Source organism: Cervus canadensis, chromosome 10 (assembly GCF_019320065.1).
Source record: "Cervus canadensis isolate Bull #8, Minnesota chromosome 10, ASM1932006v1, whole genome shotgun sequence".
In the NCBI taxonomy this organism is placed as follows: domain Eukaryota; kingdom Metazoa; phylum Chordata; class Mammalia; order Artiodactyla; family Cervidae; genus Cervus; species Cervus canadensis.
The window spans coordinates 9,635,707-9,652,936 of record NC_057395.1 but is presented as its reverse complement, the minus strand read 5'-3'; the positions used below and the strand labels follow the sequence as shown (position 1 = coordinate 9,652,936).

At 43.4% G+C, this 17,230-nt stretch overlaps 3 protein-coding genes across 4 annotated transcripts in view; all 3 read left to right on the top strand.

The window, feature by feature from the left end:
- LOC122447855 (ankyrin repeat domain-containing protein 26-like) overlaps window positions 1–17,230 on the top strand; it is a 933,540-nt gene that overhangs the window by 546,368 nt on the left and 369,942 nt on the right. The window lies entirely within an intron of this gene.
- LOC122447884 (POTE ankyrin domain family member A-like) overlaps window positions 1–17,230 on the top strand; it is a 312,070-nt gene that overhangs the window by 167,794 nt on the left and 127,046 nt on the right. The window lies entirely within an intron of this gene.
- The window catches only part of LOC122447854 (ankyrin repeat domain-containing protein 26-like), a 234,494-nt gene continuing 221,528 nt past the window's right edge, over window positions 4,265–17,230 (top strand). Inside the window, exon 1 of the mRNA XM_043478536.1 lies at window positions 4,265–5,241. Coding sequence (XP_043334471.1) covers window positions 5,009–5,241 — 233 coding nt within the window. The 5' untranslated portion in view covers window positions 4,265–5,008. The remainder of the gene's footprint in view (window positions 5,242–17,230) is intronic.

The window sequence follows — 17,230 nt, the reverse complement described above, 5'->3', positions numbered from 1 at the left end:
CATCTGCCATCTGTCTTCCTGCCCACGTACCCCAGCCTCAACACCTGAAAACCACTAACTGTCCTTCATTTCCAAAATTGTGTCATTTCACAAGTGACACAAAAGGAATCATACAGAATGAGATCTTTGGGATTGCCTTTCCTCACATAGCATGATTCCCTGCCGTGTGTCCACAGTTTCTTTCTTCCTGTCGCAGGATGGCATTCCAAGGCGTTAATGTCCCACAGCTTGTCTTCAGTTCAGTTCAGTCGCTCAGTCGTGTCTGACTCTTTGCAACCCTGTGGACTGCAGCACGTCAGGCTTCCCTGTCCATCATCAGCTCCCAGAGCTTGTTCAAACTCATGTCCATTGAGTCGGTGATGCCATCCAACCATCTCATCCTCTGTCATCCCCTCCTGCTGCCTTCAATCTTTCCCAGCATCAGGGTCTTTTCCAATGAGTCAATTCTTCGCATCAGGCAGCCAAACTGTTGGAGCTTCAGCTTCAGCATCAGTCCCTCCAATGAACACCCAGGACTGATCTCCTTTGGGATGGACTGGTTGGATCTCCTTGCAGTCCTAGGGTCTCTCAAGAGTCTTCTCCAACACCACAGTTCAAAAGCATCAATTCTTCAGCGCTCAACTCTCTTTATGGTACAACTCTCACATCCATCATGACCACTGGAAAAACCATAGCTTTGACTAGACGGACCTTTGTACACTTTCTAATATGCTGTCTAGGTTGGCCTAGATACATGGATATATAGGCCAGTATAGCTTTCCTTCCAAGGAGCAAGAGTCTTTTAATTTCATGGCTGCAGTCAGCATCTGCAGTGATTTTGGAGCCCAAGAATATAAAGTCTGTCACTGTTTGCATTGTTTCCCCATCTATTTGCCCTGAAGTGATGGGACTGAATGCCATGATCTTAGTTTTTTGAATGTTGAGTTTTAAGCCAACTTTTTCACTCTCCTCTTTCTCTTTCATCAGGAGGCTCTTCAGTTCCTCTTTGCTTTCTGCCATAAGGGTGGTGTCCTCTGCATATCTGAGGTTATTAATATTTTTCCCGTCAGTCTTGATTCCAGCTTGTGATTCATCCAGCCCAGCATTTCACGTGATGTACTCTGCATATAAGTTAAATAATCAGGGTGACAGTATACAACCTTGACGTACTCCTTTCCCAATTTAGAACCAAGTTGTCTTAATGCTCCCCTTTGAAAGGATGGCTGGGCTGATTCCAGTTTTGGGCTGTCACAGAAGCTGCAATGAACATTCCTAGGCAGGTGTTTGTGTGGATGTAGGTTTTCATTTCACAGGATAAATGCCCAGGAGAGCAGTTGCTGATTGGCACCACAGTTGCATGTCTAATTTTATATGAAATTGCCCAGCTGTTATCCAGAGCGGCTACTAACAGTTTATGTTCCCGCCAGCAGTGTATGCTAGGTTCAGTTGCCCCACATCCCTGTCCACACTGGGTGTTGTCACTGTTATTTTAGCCACTCCAGTAGGTGAGTGACCCTGAGTCAGAAGAGCTAGAGCAGCCCTAGTTGGTTACCCCCTTCCCCTTGCTGATTCCGGCCTGGTAGAGAAGGAGGTTTCCCTTGAGGGCAGAGAGCAGAACGCTCTGTGTCTTCAGAACAGTCGCCGTCCTAGTCTGCTCAGACTCCGTACAGAATGTCACAAGCAGGCGGCTTAAACTACAGGAGTTTGTTTCCCAGGGTTCTCAAGGCCAAGATCAAGGCGGGGCTGGCTTGGTTCCCATGAGGCTCTTCCACGCTTGTGGGCAGCCCCCTTTCACTGTGTCTCCTTATAAAGTCACTGTCCCGTTGGGTTAGGACCCCACCTTGTGAGCACATTTAACCATAATGACCTGTTAGCAGCCTTGTCTCCAGACATCGGTGACTTTGTGGACCCGGTTCTACCCACAGCAGCCGCTCTGTTTAGGCCTCCAGCCTTTGACTCCTGGTGAGCTGTGACGCTCTTCGCCTATTTTTCTTTCCGGTTTCCAGAGCATTGGTTTGCCCTGTGACTTCAGTTCTCTGATGGATCTCAGAAGAGTTGTTGACTCTCAGTGACTCCGCTTTTTCTTTGTTCTTGTTGGGAGGGTGGGAGTCACGACTTTCAAGCTCTTTCCAGGCCAGGGCGGAAATGGTGTTTTGTTTCTCACGTGGGTTTCTGCACGTTCACTGTCAGGACATAGAAGCATAGTAGATTTTCACCTGCCGACCTGTGTCCTTGCTGACTTCCCACTCACTCTGGGAGTGCTTTTGTCGCCTCTGGTTTCTCAGACATCTGCTGTACCCTGGAGAGAGCTGCAGTTCCCATCTGCGTCTTCCCACCGCTGCCTGCCTGTCCCTGAGCCTGGCTGATAAGGTGGGAACACCCGCCCTGGGGCGACAGTGATGCCCCCGCCTAGCTGTGCATGAACCCTGCTCCGAGGCTCAGAGGGCTTCAGACCCTCAGCCTCCAGAGAAATTGCTAGGGAAAAGCTAGGGTTTTTCTTTATCAGTGTGGGGGTTAGTTGATATTAGTGCTAGATCGGTGCTGGAACGGCCTTGCTAGGCATGATCTATCCCTCTTCCTCCCCAGGCAAACAGTCTAATTTGCAGGCTGAAATCACAGTAGACAGAAGATAGATACATGGATCCATAGAAAAATGGAGAAAATTGGTTGAAGTATCTGAGGTTCATTTAGGGGCAGAGCCAGAGTAGTCATTCAAAACGATCTTTGTCTTATCCGCATATGACTATGATCTCTCTTCTCAAAGCTGAGGGCCCAGACATGGCCCTTGGGTTCTACCCTCCTACAGATGTAGTTTCTTTAATAAGCATCTGAACGCTAGCATCCCAGCTCCCTTTAGACAGATTTCTTGTGCTCTGACAGCTTCAGAAAGTAACTAGGGAGCAAATGTGGACACAGCGGCCCAAGGACCGCTTTTAGCTGCCGGCTGCACTTGCCTCGATCACGGAGACATGATTCTCCCATCCCTCAGCCTCATTCACGGGCTGAAAACAGCCCCCACCCCCACCCAGGGCCCATCCATGTCCGTGATAAAGAATCCTCTCTCTCCGCCCCACACACACCCAGGTTCACACCTGGGCCAATTTCACTTTGCCTTTCAGGTTGACCGTTGCCTGTCCTGTGGGATCAGAAATGATAGGTTTATACTACACTGTGAGTCTGGATCAGAATGTGCTGTTGAGCCAATGTGTGTTCCCTGCTTCTTCCCAGCCTCCGCCACTACCTGGGAAGAGAAAAAGCTCGTTGCTCTTTCCTGGGAGCCAGGCTGAGGCAGGCTGAACATGTGCTCCAGCTGTTCTCCCCACCCGGGATACGTTTAATCAGAGCGCAGTGTCAGCCACACAGACTCAGGGCAGGAGTCCCCTCCCCGCCGGGAAGTGACCACAGCCCGTGACCGCATGCACGCCAACCCGCCCCTCCCATCTGTGGGGACAGATGAGGGTCTTGCGCTCTTTTTCCCTCCAGTGAGGATCCAGCTCGTGGCCTCACCACGTGACGTTTGTACCCTGGTAACAGCACTGGCAGCTTTCTCTGAACCTTACCATCTGGCACCCGGGACCGGAAGTGCTGAGGGCTCTCCCCCTTCACCTGTAGGCGAGCCGTTTGATTTTGATTTCGGCTCCTCTCCACTCCGGTGGCAGAGAGGAGAACAGTTCCACAGAGTGAGGGAGCAGAATCTAGGCTGCGGCGAGGAGGAGAGCGTGGGGCTGGGCAGCTCCTTCAGGGTCTTCGTTTGTGGGTTGAGCACCGTTCAGGCTGCAGGTGAAGGGGCCAGCATGGTTGAGGGAGAGGTTTTGTTTTGTTTAATTTAATTTTAACTGAAGGATAATTGCTTTACAGTATTGTGCTGGCTTCTGCCAAACATCAGCATGAATCAGTCACAGGACAGAGGGGGTTTTTGTTTTTAAAGACGGCAGCCATCCTGGTCAAAGCTTCTTGGTCCCTGCTTTTCCTCCTATCAGACGCTGTTTCCCCAAGTAGGCTAGCTTCCCTGTTAACTCAGTTGGTAAAGAATCCACCTGCAATGCAGGAGACTCCGGTTCGATTCCTGGGTCAGGAAGATCTACTGGAGAAGGGATCGGCTACCCACTCCAGTGTTCCTGGGATTGCTTGGTGCTCAGCTGGTAAAGAATCTGCCTGCAATGCGAAAGACCTGGGTTCTATCTCTGGGTTGGAAAGGTCCCCTGGAGAAGGGAAAGGCTACCCATTCCAATATTCTGGCCTAGAGAATTCCATGGCGTGTACAGTCCATGCCTTAGCAAAGAGTCAGACACGACTGAGCGACTATCACTTTCACTTTTCATGCTTTTTATAAATGGCCTTTATTGTGTTGAGGATATTTCTATTTTACTGTATTTTTTTAAAATCATGAATGGGTTGTGAATTTGGTCAAGTGTTTTTTCAGCATAGTCTTACTTTTACTTCTTACTTGAATGTTGGTAGATTTGCTCTCTGAATCCATTTGGTCCTAAGCTTTTAGCTTTGGGGAAGTTTTTTTTTTTTTAATTAATATTTGAATCTCTTTATTTCTTATTGGAGTGTTGAGTTTTTCTACTTTTTCTTGTTTTAGTCTTGACAGATTGTATGTTTTTCAGAATTTATCTATGTTTTCCAGTTTGCAATTGTTCATCAATAATAATGGTCCCTTATGATTATGCTTCTTTACTTCTAAGGTATCTGTTGTAATGTCGCTTTCCTTTCTGTTTCTTTCAGTTTCCTCTCTTTCCTTCTTACCTTAGTTAAGGGTTTATTGATATTGTTTGTTTCTTTCAAAAAATGCATTTCCAGTTCTTGCACATGCACACTGGGCATTCTGGCACACGGGCAATGTGTTTAGAGGCGTCACTTAGCGACGATCATTCTGGGATGCAAGATTCCAAACCGTTGAGCTTCCCAGCTGGGAGGTTGTGGCGGGACGGCTCTGGCTTACCTCTAGTGCTCGTGTTGGGTTTAGGGGACTGCGAAGAGCCGAGGGGGAGTTGAGGTGTGTTTGGAGCCTGTAGGCTCTGCGATGAAGAAGCTTTTTGGCTTCAGGAGTAAGAAGGGCGTGTCACCCTTCGGCTCCTCCATCAGCCTGGGGAGAGACAGAGGTCATCATAAAACCAGCTTCCAGCCCTGGTACCACATCCGAGACAAGGACCTCCGAAAGATTCACAAAGCTGCCAGCGTAGGCAACGTAGCTAAAGTGCAGCAGGTCCTGTTGCTTGGAGAGAATGGCTTGAACGAGAAGGACAAGAGGAACAGGTAAGCGGGGAGGAAGGGCCTGGCAGGGGTCCCTCCTGTGAGTTTCCCCTCCAAAGCTCACAGACACCTTTGTTGGATCCAGCGCCCCACAGACTTGATAGGCTGCAAAAGCCTTAGTTACTTTCGGACCTGCTAATAATTCCCCTCATAGAGCACTTTACTGGTCGTTTTAAAGTTATTTAACTGAACGTCAGTAATCACAGAACTGAAATAAAACATGAATAGCATCTTTTTTTCCTTCTTCCTCTTCCTCCTCTTCATTTGTTGTTATGCATGCATTAACATGATCTCCTCTTGAGTAAGAGCTCTCAAGTTCTATAGCCCTCAAGAAATCTTCTGGAACTCCCTAGCTCTCACATTGTTTTTCTCTTGTGATTTATGAAAACTCTTCTTCCCATTGATCATCCATTGTGGATATTGGCAGTGGACAGATTTTTGATGTTGTCGGCATCTTATTTTTAATGGACACATTTTTATACCATAATGTTACATATTACAGAAAACTGCATAGTGAGAAAATAATCTCCATGGCAGGTCAACTTCTGGATTAAAAATTCTTCAGATACAATGCAATATCTGTTTTATATCAGTGTACACTTCTGTGTATATGTTCCTTGCTGAAGGACCTTAGAAGACAGCTTTGAAGTAGGAAGCTGGCTGTGTCCTTGAAGAGGAGGACATTTTCCTAGGGTATATGGTCTTTCCATGTTTAAACTAAAGAAACAGATCGTGGTTTTAAAGATTTGGGGTTAGACATGCTGTCTTTAATTGTTGTGATGAAATTAAAAGTTTTGTGTAGGAGGCAAAGATTTGCCCTTTTAGATATCAAAATTTGCTGGATGACATTTTCTATCAGAAAAGATAAATTATGTGTAGATGGTGTAGAAATAACCTGGTAACTATTTAGATAAAAGTAACTAGATTTTTTTATCTCACCAAAAAGTTTCAAATGGAGTATGGATCAAAAATTTTAAACACAGAGTGAGAAAAGTACCAGAAGACAACTGAAATTCCTATTTATACATTTTTTGCATACTGACAAAGACCTTCTTTTTTTTCTAGTTCTACTGGTTATTAACCTTAATATTTTTTTAATTAGATGGTAATTGCTTTCCAATGTTGTGTTGGTTTCTGCTGTACAACATCATAAATCGGTTGGGAATATACATATATCCCACCCCAAGGACCTGTCTAAGAGTGATTTCAAAGGCAAGAATTGTGGAGTTTCCTGGGTTTCGGCACCAAAAAAGAAAAAGAAGAAAACCAGAAATCTGAAAGTTGATTTAGCAACCCCCCAAATTTAAAAATGTCTGTAGAGCAAGCTGTCTGTAGGGAAGTCGGATGAGCAGACAGGGCTTGTCTTTCTGGCATTCGTAGGAATGTGGCACAGATAAAAATAATTTGTCACTTTCAATTTAACTTAGAATTTTTTGTGAGGAATGGTATCCCGTGACAACTTTCAGCCTTTTCAGAAGTCAAGGGAATCTTGGGAATTTCCTGGCCGTCCAGTGGTTAAGACTCACTGCTCTGGGCCCAGGGTTCGATCTCTGGTGAGGGAACTAAAATCATGCAAGCTACAAGGATATATTGTCCAACATGGGAAATATGGTTAATATTTTATAGTCACTTTAAATGCGGTGTAACTGTTCACAGTTGGGGATCACTGTGTTGTGCACCTGTATTATATAATAATATATAATATGCATCATCTCTAAAGAAACTTAGACGAAAACCCCTCATGGTGATTAGACAACCGGAAAGACGAGAAATGAACAAACAAAAATGCTACAATTTACAGTTGTAATGTCTGTGAATTATAAATTATATTCCAATGTCAGAGACGTTAAAATGTGAGAAAATGAGCATATTAGAATCATTGAAGTACAATGTTGTCTCTAATCCTCTAAACATATCTGCAAAGGAGGCGTAATGTCCTTTGACTTCATTCAGATGTTGTCCTTGTAAGATAGTAGTAGTAGTAGTAAGTATGATAATATAATCTAACAATTACTAGCTGTTATCTGTGCCGGGAACAGTTCTAAACCCTGTGCATGGGTCTCATTTAAGCATCGCAGTGCTGTCCTATGAGATAACCACTCCTCTCTCTCCATTTTGTTGGTGAGGAAATTGAGGTACAGAGAGGGTGAGCGACAGCTAATAAGTGACAAAGTCAAATTTAAACTCCAGTTGAGCTGAATCTCAAGGTCTCGCGCATTCTATTCAAGTAGCCTGTTCTTTCATTACTGTGTAAGAGGAGCTAAACCCACTCCAGTGTTCTCGCCTGGAGAATCCCAGGGACGGCGGAGCCTGGTGGGCTGCCGTCTATGGGGTCGCACAGAACTGGACCCGACTGAAGCGACTTAGCAGCAGTAGCGGCAACAAGAGGAGCTAAACGAATAATATCCTGCTCTTTCTCCAGAAGAAAGTGAAATATTTGTTCTAGAGGCATACGAGTACTATGCTGTTGAGTGTTTTCAATCACACCAAGAGTTGTTTGTTCTGAAACAGTTACACTACATTTTCCTAAGAACTTGTCTTGCTTTCGTAGGACTGCGCTCCACTTGGCCTGTGCCAATGGCCATCCCGCGGTGGTGGCCCTCCTCCTGGAGAGAAGATGCCTGCTTAACCTCTGTGACAGTGAAAACAGGACCGCGCTGATGAAGGTGCGGGGCAGCGAGCCGTGTGCACATGAGACGGGTGTGATTTAACCACTGAGACTAACAATGAGTTGATCTCGTTGAAATAGAGGGAACTGGTGAACTTGTGGGCTATTTCCTTTGAATTCCTAGAACTCACACTCTTGTTTCTTGGCACAACGCTGACAGGCCGTAGAATGCCAAGAGGAGGAGTGCGCGACTCTCCTGCTGGAGCACGGCGCCGACCCGAACCTCACGGACGCCAATGGCAACACCGCGCTCCACCACGCTGTCTTTTGCCAGAATATATCACTCGCAGCAAAGCTGCTTTCCTATGACGCCAATATAGAAGCCAGGAACGAGGTATAGCTCAACTAACTTTATTGACAAAATATTGGCAAAGCATTTTTCTAAACTGTAGTGTTTTTTTGATAACAGGATGTAAATAGGTAGACTGAGTAGTGTCCAGCAGGCCCTGTTACCATGGAAACAACTCCAAAGCCAAGTCAGGGGTTGGGTGGAACATGTCAGAGCCCACAGAAAGGGCAACGCTGTCTCTCTCAGCCACCTTCTACCCCAGAAGGAAGATTTTCCCACTAGAAAGTGCTCAGGAATGGGTGGTAGGCTCAAGTCCTACAAAGAATGAAGGCCTGGGGAGAGTGAAGTGACGTGGTGGGTGGCTGCTTCCAGGGGCTCAGGGAATGGGCACAGCTGCTGGGGGAGGGATGGGGGTAGGAGGAAGGAGAACCAGTGCCCAGCAGGGGGAGCTGGGGGGTGCAAGTGGGCCAGGGAGGCAGCAGGCCTGGAGCCCTGAGCCCTCCAGGACCCCTGTTCTGAGATCCGGTGAAGTGGGTCAGGTCACGTTTGACACCAGCCAGGGCGTTCACTTGTGCTGGTGACCACTTGGTTCGCCAGGTGCACACCTCGGGTCTCCCACACTCAGCCCTGGGGGGCTGCTCGGCGGGGCTGCAGCTGAGTGTGGGGAGCTGGTGGTGGTGAAGCTGCCCCTCCTGCTCTTTCTCCTGTGGCTGCAGCCCCGCCAGGAGCTGCAGAGAGAGCTCCCCACTCTCACAGCTGGGCGCAGTTTCCCTTGTTTGGAAGCTCCAGCCTTCCCTGAGTGAAAATATTTTGAAAACACTTGATTGTCTAAGATGTCACTTTAAATCACGATATTGCTCAAGAAGCATTAGAGGGCAAAGGGTTCTTTTTTGTGTTTATGGCAGATATCTGTGATAACACAGCAATTGTTAAAGGTAAAACTTTTTCCAAGTATTTTTCCCTTACTGAAAAAAAAAATTTTTTCTAATTAGTCTAAAATAACACAGTAATGCAAAATTTGCCTAGGAGAAGTAGACTTTGTCTTAAAACTCAAACAAGCATTTGACAACATAATAGAAATGTTGCTGTTGTTAACACATTCCAATTTTATGAAGAAATGATTTATATAAAAATGATTTCTCTCTCATTGCCCAAGGCTTCAGAGGCTAAAAGGAAAGGAAAAGGAGCGAGCAGCTGAAAAACACAGATCAGGCTGGAATTTTGGCAGTTGGGGAAATGCCAAGAAGAGGGTTTTTGTTTTGTTTTGTTTTGTTTTTAATGTGTATTTGGCTGTGCTAGGTCTTAGTTTCAGCATGCAGGGTCTAGTTCCCTGACCGGGGATCGAACCCAGACCCCCTACACTGTGAGCGCTGAGACCCAGCCATTGAACCACCACAGAAGTCCTGAGGTTTTGGTTTTGTTGTTTTCCCCCTTCAGTTTATATATTTTGGTAAGGTGCTTTTCAGTTTCAGGTATAATAGTTGTTATTTTGAGAAAGAGATTGAATGAGTTGGAGACTTGCCTAGGTATCAGTTTTAGAAAGACTCTGCAGAAATCAGATCAGCAGTGAAAAGGTGGTGATTAAGTGGGAAAGAAGAGAGAAGAACAAATATTGAACAGAAATATTATCCTATTCTGGCAGAAACAGCCAGTTAGATAAGAGTCTAGACTCTGCTCTCAATCTAGAAGGTCTTGATGGAAAGGAAGGGGTTTATAAACAATGAGATCAGGTTGCCTTTTGTGTTTATTAGTCCCTGTTCTACCATTATTTACCCAGGAAAATTTAATTCTGTTTTGATGACTCTTGCCTCTTACACTTTTCTTTTTTCTTCAAATCCTCAAGTAAGAGAAGGGATTGGCCATGTGGGTTAGAGATGAGACTGGAATGTTTGCTGGGCTAATTCTCAGCTAGATTGTACTGGTGAAAACCACAATCCGTTGGGAAAGTTTATAAAAAAATGTACAAACCTAGGCTGTTCCCTGAAGATTTTGATGGAATAAATCGAGGACGGCCTGGACTTGTGTATTTAGAAATATTTCCTTGAGATTCTGATAGGATCCTTGGTGAAGAACTATGGAGTGATTAAGTATAATTTCTAGTGCACCTATCTCAAAAACAAGTAATCTATAGAAGAGTTGGAGTTTGGCCAATGCTAGCTACTTCCATCAGCTCCCTCCTTTGCAGCAATATTAGCCTGACTTTTTCCTCTGCCTCTGTGATTGAGAAGTTAAAAGGAACATTTTTGGCAATATCTATTGGCTTGAGTGATATAACTCCTTTTTCTTCCAACCACTAATTATTCAGTGACACTCCAAGAGTCTTTAGAGATTTGCTCATGGCCAAGTCACTTCATCTGTAGAGTCTGACCCTTTAAGAATTTTATACCTTCTGTTACCAACCAGGTCATTAGGTCAACAGATGTTTGTTACCAGCAGGGTTTTTCTGACTGCGGTAACAGTAATTCATGAGCCTTCTTTTGGTGTCAGCAGGACAGACTCTTGCAGTGTGTCTGTTAGATTTGCTGAGCCCTGGCATAAGCGAGAGGACAGCTTTAAACATCAAAACCCATGTAGTCCGTCCAGATGGGGATTGTTTGAATCATTTAGTTTCAGCAGTCTTAGGAACTCACTAACCATTTGGTTAATAATCTGAGAGAATTCTAGAAAGAGATTGTAGTTTTAACAAGCAGTGGAAACATTCTTCAAGTGGGAATTTTGAGTCTTGTTTTTTAAATTTATTTTAATAAAAGTATGAGTCAGTAGCAATTTTTATTACATATTGAGACCCACTTTTCTTGTGAAACACATGATACTCAAGAAAGGAAAGCTTTCACATACAAATATTTGCTTTATACCCACCTGTTTGGAAACAGCAAAATGTAAAAGCACAAATGGGCTACAGACCAAATGTGGTCCTTGGTTATGTTTAGCTTACCTACCTCCACAAGCTGAGTCAACATTTAAAATTTAGCAAACTCATGCTGATGTCTGCGTTTCAGGCTTCTCAGAGACCCAAATCTGGTCCCCCTTGAGCCCATTCTACTGTTTGGTCTGCATGTGGAGGCCTCCCCTTCTGTATGGGGCGTGTGTTTGCGGGTTTGCCAGCCTCACCTGGCTTTTTCACTTAGGTCACCAGGTTTCCCCCTCCATAAGCATTTGAGTTTCCAATTCTTGATTTATAGTTTATTTTGATAACTATTTCGAAGTTTTAAAGACAGTCTAATTAATCTATAATTGATTCCATATTTTAAAAGAATCTCTTAAGGATGGGATTGAATTTTTCAAATTAGAATTTTTAAGTTGGTTGTGGCGGTTTCACCCTGAATGAGTCTCCCAGACACACAGGATTATGAGAGAGAGCGTGGGGAGAGTTCACGGAAGAGCAACTCCCCGAGAAAATGCTGAGTGCATATTTATTGGTAACTTACCTTGAAATCCTTCACTAAGAGCCGTAAATCAAGACAGAGACCAGAACTCTGGGATTAAGGAAGCTTCTCCCTGGAGGTCTGGAGGTCATCACATGAGAGCCGTCAAGAAAGGTCTTTGAAGATAAGCGGTGTTGTTCTGCATGAAACCGCATCTAGCTAATGCTGACCTGTCAGTTTAACTTAAGGGCGGGGGAAGGAACAAGCAAAGGAGAATGAATAAGATTAAATTTCAAGAGACTTTGCTGAGAAAGCCGAGAAACATGGTGCCCACAGTTGGTTTTTGTGGAAGAAAAGAAAACAACCTTTCTCTTTGCATGTTCATGTAGAGGATAACATTCCCATTGGAATGTCTGTAAACCTCATGAGGTTACTCTTGGTCATCCTTGGATAGGTTATGCATGCTACAGATAAGATGATGTATTCCTGCCTCAGCATTGTTCCTAAAATATGCAGCTATGAAATCAAGTAGCTAATTGATTCTCTCTGGAGGAGTGTTGAGACTAGTAATAGAGCAAGTAAATACTGCAATATTCCTGATAGATACTATGATAGAAGCAAAGATCCTTGGAACCAGTAAATGTTGAAAGTGAGTTTTAGAGAATGACTCTGTGGTTCATCTTTGGAAGAGGGAGAGGAGGAGCATTTTATTCTTTCCCTTTTCAAAAGACGTATTTGGCTGCACTGGGTCTAGTTGTGGCAGGTGGGATCTTGAGTTTCGGCACTTGGGCTCTAGTTCCCTGACCAGGGATGGAACCTGGACCCCCTGCTTGGGAGCTCAAATCTTAGCCCCTGGGCCCCCAGGGAAGGCCAGGAGGAGGAGCATCTTGAAGAGATAGAAGGTGCGCCGGGGGAAGAGGAGGAGGGGCTCCCGTTTATTTGCTTTCTGAATTATATGTTTAAGTTCAGAGAATCTATTGCATGATTTTCAGTTCAGTTTAGAAATAGGTTAACTGGGTACATTCGAAATGGTTTTTCCTGTTTTACAGGATGACCTCACACCACTATTATTGGCCATAAGAGAAAGGAAACAGCAAATGGTGGAATTTTTAGTAAAGAAAGAAGCAAATGTACACGCGGTTGATAAGATGAAAAGGTACAGTTGTTCTTTTTCTTTTTAAAAACCTTAGTGCTGTTCTTGGGTGCTAACATCAAGATAAAGATTAAATTAATAAGGTTTCATTTCTGATCAACACTTCATCAGTTGGGTAGAAAACCAATTATTCTGACTGGGATTCGTGAAAAACTATATAGCAGAGATATATAGCAGGATTCATATTCCTTTATAATACTGAGTGATGTCATATGCAACCTGTTCTTTTTTCTGGTTGATCTTGTAGGAGCTGAGGGATTTCATACTAGTTTCATTAGCTTTATACAATATGGATTCTGCTTTTTAGTTTACCTTATGACAGTATCGAATTTCTTAATTCTTTTATAATGATTGTTTAACCTCTACTTCGTGTATATTTTTCCTTAAAAGATGCATACTAAACATAAAGGACTTGATTTTGTTTTTTGGGTGACTCTTTGCTTTCAATTACTTTCTTTGAAAAATACTGATGTTATTAGATTGCAGAAGAGTCCTTCACAGTTTAGTGACTAAACAACAAGAAAAAGTGGTTAGTAATCACTGTCACCAGATACTGTGGGCTCATCAGTTTTTATCCCTTTTTATTTCTAGTACATTTTGATGTTTTCATTTTAAGTGAAGGTAGAAGGAAGAATGATAGGTTTAATTGGATAAACAGTTGCTTCAACAGAGATAAGTCAGAGGTGGATGATACAGATGAAAATGATGGGCTTTAGATTCAGACTGGGTTCAGCTCCTAGCTTTCCTCCCTATTAGGGTTATGACCTTGGGCACATTACTTATCATCAGCAAATAAGTTTCCTGATACAAAAGGGCAAATAGTAATGCGCCCTTCAAAGGTGGCTGTGCGTATACATAGTATTTCATTTAGTGAAGAGCACATGCTTGTCCACATCATTAAGTGCCACGGTTTTTTTATTTGGAAATTTTTATTTCCATTATTGTTAATATTTTTGTTTTAAGCCAACAAATAGCCTTTGCTTAACCCACCCTCTAGCTGATTTTGAAGCATAATATATCAGACTAAGGAGGAAATGGGGGATTCGTTCCTTAAATAGTCACCTGCCTCAGATAAGTGACCTCAGCACAGTTTCTTGTCCATCAAGGACTTTGATATTATTTTTGAAAAGCATTTATTTATTTGACTGCGTGGGGTCTTAGTCGTGGGAACTCTCAGTTGCAGCATGTGGGATGAAGTTCCCTGTCCAGGGATGGAACCTGGGCCCCCTGCCTTGGGAGCCTGGAGTCACAGCCCCTGGTCCACCAGGAAAGTCCCCATCAGGGACTTCTGAAATACTAAGTGCTGCTATGTGCCATCACAGTGGGACAGGAGGCTGCTTTTCCGTCGCTTCGTTTTAGCCTTGGAGGTCATTTACAAGGATGTACACTTGAGCGTGTAAATGGTCAGTTCTTCACGGGAGGGCAAGATGTTACCTTGGTAAAGCACATCAAACGAGCTGTTTCTGTGAGTTCACTCAGCTTCCTGAGGGTGACGTCGTCTCTCTGTTGTTGTAGAACCGCCCTCATCCTTGCTGTCAGTTACGAGTCTATGAGTGTCGTCAGCCTTCTCCTGCAGCGAGGTGCTGACGTCTTTTCTCAAGATGTCTTTGGACGGACTGCAGAAGAATATGCTGCTCTGAGTGGTTTTAATATGTAAGTGTCCACATTAAAATGCCCATGATCACTAAACTGCCGCCAAAAAGAATTTTAACTGTCACTTGTTACATGACCAGTGAGAGTTTTCTGTTCGGTGCAGGCAGCTTCTATCCTGTGGGGCACCTTTCCTTAGGTCATAGGTTCCCTGTCATCCTTCCCAGAGTAGTGGGTGTCAGCTTGCCTGAGATTCCATAGTTACATGGAGGGTTGGCCCCCTCATGGGATCTGTTTCCTGCAATAATGAAAATCTTCCAAAGGATTTATCTGCCTCAACCGTAAACGTTTTCTGAGTCTGCCTCACCAGGAACCCATTCACCAGAACTCCTTAAATCTCAAGTAAGTTAGTTCAGAGAGGAATTCAGAGAGGTAAGCCCTGCCTGGGACTTGCCAGTATCCACTGTAAGAGTAGGGTTATGTCTTCCACGTGACTCAGAGATGAACATGGAGATTAAGCATCATTGTCAGAAGGATCTGCTGGTTGAGAGTTTGAGCAGGTAGAGAAGAGAGAGTAGTGGTCCAGGCCAGGTCTTGATTGTGATTAGTTTTCTGTGCTTGGTGTGATTAGCTGCAATAATGGGGGATAATTATGTTACCTAATGTAGTGAGTTCATATTTTATAAATAAATGTAGGTACAAATTATATAAGAGCTGAGATTCCCTAAATCACAAAGCACAGAGAACACTAATCACCATAATTAATAACAGTTTCCTGAGACCCTTGAATGCTAAACATATAAGAAAACACACATTGGTTTACTTGGAATTCCAAAGTAGTTCCAACAATAACGTTCAAGAGCAAATTATTCCATTCTTTGACTGTTTCTGCAAGCATTTTGGGGATATATTATCTCATTACCTCCTCTTAATCCCCTTGTGAAATAAGGCAGTAAGATCCCAGTTGTGTAGAGGATGACTTTGAACTCAAGAGAAGCAATTCTCTCGGAACAAAGAGCAGTTGGTTACAGAGCTAGGATTTGCGAGTTGGAAAGAGTTTTCATATGCCAAGCTAAATCTAGTTAATCTGCTGAGCTCTATTGCCCTCAGTTCATGACTACTTCATCTTCCTTTTCTTTCTCCTTTAAATACATGCTAAATAAAACTTGGTGGAACTTAGAAACTTGAAATGTATGGGACAATTGTAGTTTTGATATTATCGCTGACATTGTCTGAAATAATCTAAGAATTTAACATAGTTGGTAGCTTTTTTTCCTATTAGTGTTAAAATATTATTTATCACATTTTTAACACATAGCATTTGCCAACTGATCTCTGAATATAAAGAAAAGAGGCCTAAAACTCCTCCCGAAAAGAGCAACCCAGGTACGTCATCTGATAATAATGAATTACTCTTGGTGATTCTACCATAGATAAAGTAGGAGTGAGGAAATTTCAATAATCAAAGAACTATGATAAAATTAGTGTAAATTGCATGTGTGTTGTTAAATGAATTTCTTAATAGTCTAGTCTTCAGAATTGTTAAAGAAGTTAATTGTAGGTAATTTAACATCAGAGACAGTATTGTCTGAAAAGCATTCCATGTGTTTAATTACAGCCCCTAAAATCCTGTATTAGATTTTTATGTACATTACAAAAAATGTTTAAGTTAGTATGATATATATTTCATCTGTAATCCTATTATAGCAAATTGACTTCTTATAAAAGTGGAGCTTTAATTTTTACAGATAGTTTGCATTTAGTGAATGAGTAGTTATTACTTACTGTGTAGTGAGTGATTGGTCTCATTAAAAAAGTTACCATCGTTTAAACTGGGAACCTCAACAGTCCCTTCCTGGTAGGATAAGAAGTGATAAACAAGAAGAGCTGCAGTGCTGAACCAGTGTGCAGCATACCAGGAAGAGATTACTTTCGGAAGATACCTTCCAATAGTACAGCTCAGAAAAGCGATGCCTAGTTGAGAAGCACCGGTTATTTTGCCTATTGTGTCAACAAGGTCTCTATTACCAATTTTATTCCTCACAGATCCAAAAAGAGTGAGATAGGTTGACTTCATTAGAACCAGATGTTTTCTTCTGTGTGTTGGATACTTGTCATGATAGTATAGTTTTGTAAGAACACCATGTTCTGTTGCCATTATTTAAAAGATGATCATAATAGATTTTCAAATAGATCAACTTGGGACTCCGCAGATTCTAATAAAAGAACCAACACACTTCACATGAGCAAAAACACCACCATGTCCCCTCGATGTGGCATCTAGCACACTGTACAAGCTGTCTGAGAACACCTTGAAACCTAGTTCACCTCTGTCTAATCAAAGGGGGCTTCCCAGGGGGCTCAGCAGTAAGGAATCCGCCTGCCAATGCCAGAGGTACGGGTTCCAGCCCTGGATCGGGAAGAGCTCCTGGAGAAGGAAATGGCAACCCACTCCAGTATTCTTGCCTGGGGAGTCCCATGGACAGAAGAGCCTGGTGAGCTACAGTCCATCGGGTCACAGAGAGGCAGACACGACTCAGTGACTAAACAGCAACAGCATCGACCAAAGAACTTCTCTAGGTTGGTTTTACACGTTAGAGGAGATACAGAGATGACACAGAGTCTTGGTCTTCAGTATGCTCAGAATAGAATAGAGTTGTCCCTGGTTAATTTCTACAGTTTTTGAAACAGACTTTTCAAAGAAGACATTCTTGTTTGTTTGTTTATTTGTTCACCAAAGAGATAACTTTCCAGTGTCTTTTGTGTCCTAAGCCTTGTTCTGATGTCACAGGGTGCAGACATGTAAAAGTCACTGCCCCTGCCCTCCAGGCTCGAGGTTGCAGCGCTCCCCTCCCCGTGGAGTCACTGCACGTGAGTCATCCCTCCAGCATCAGATCATGACGACACGCGTGAAACGTTGTCCAACA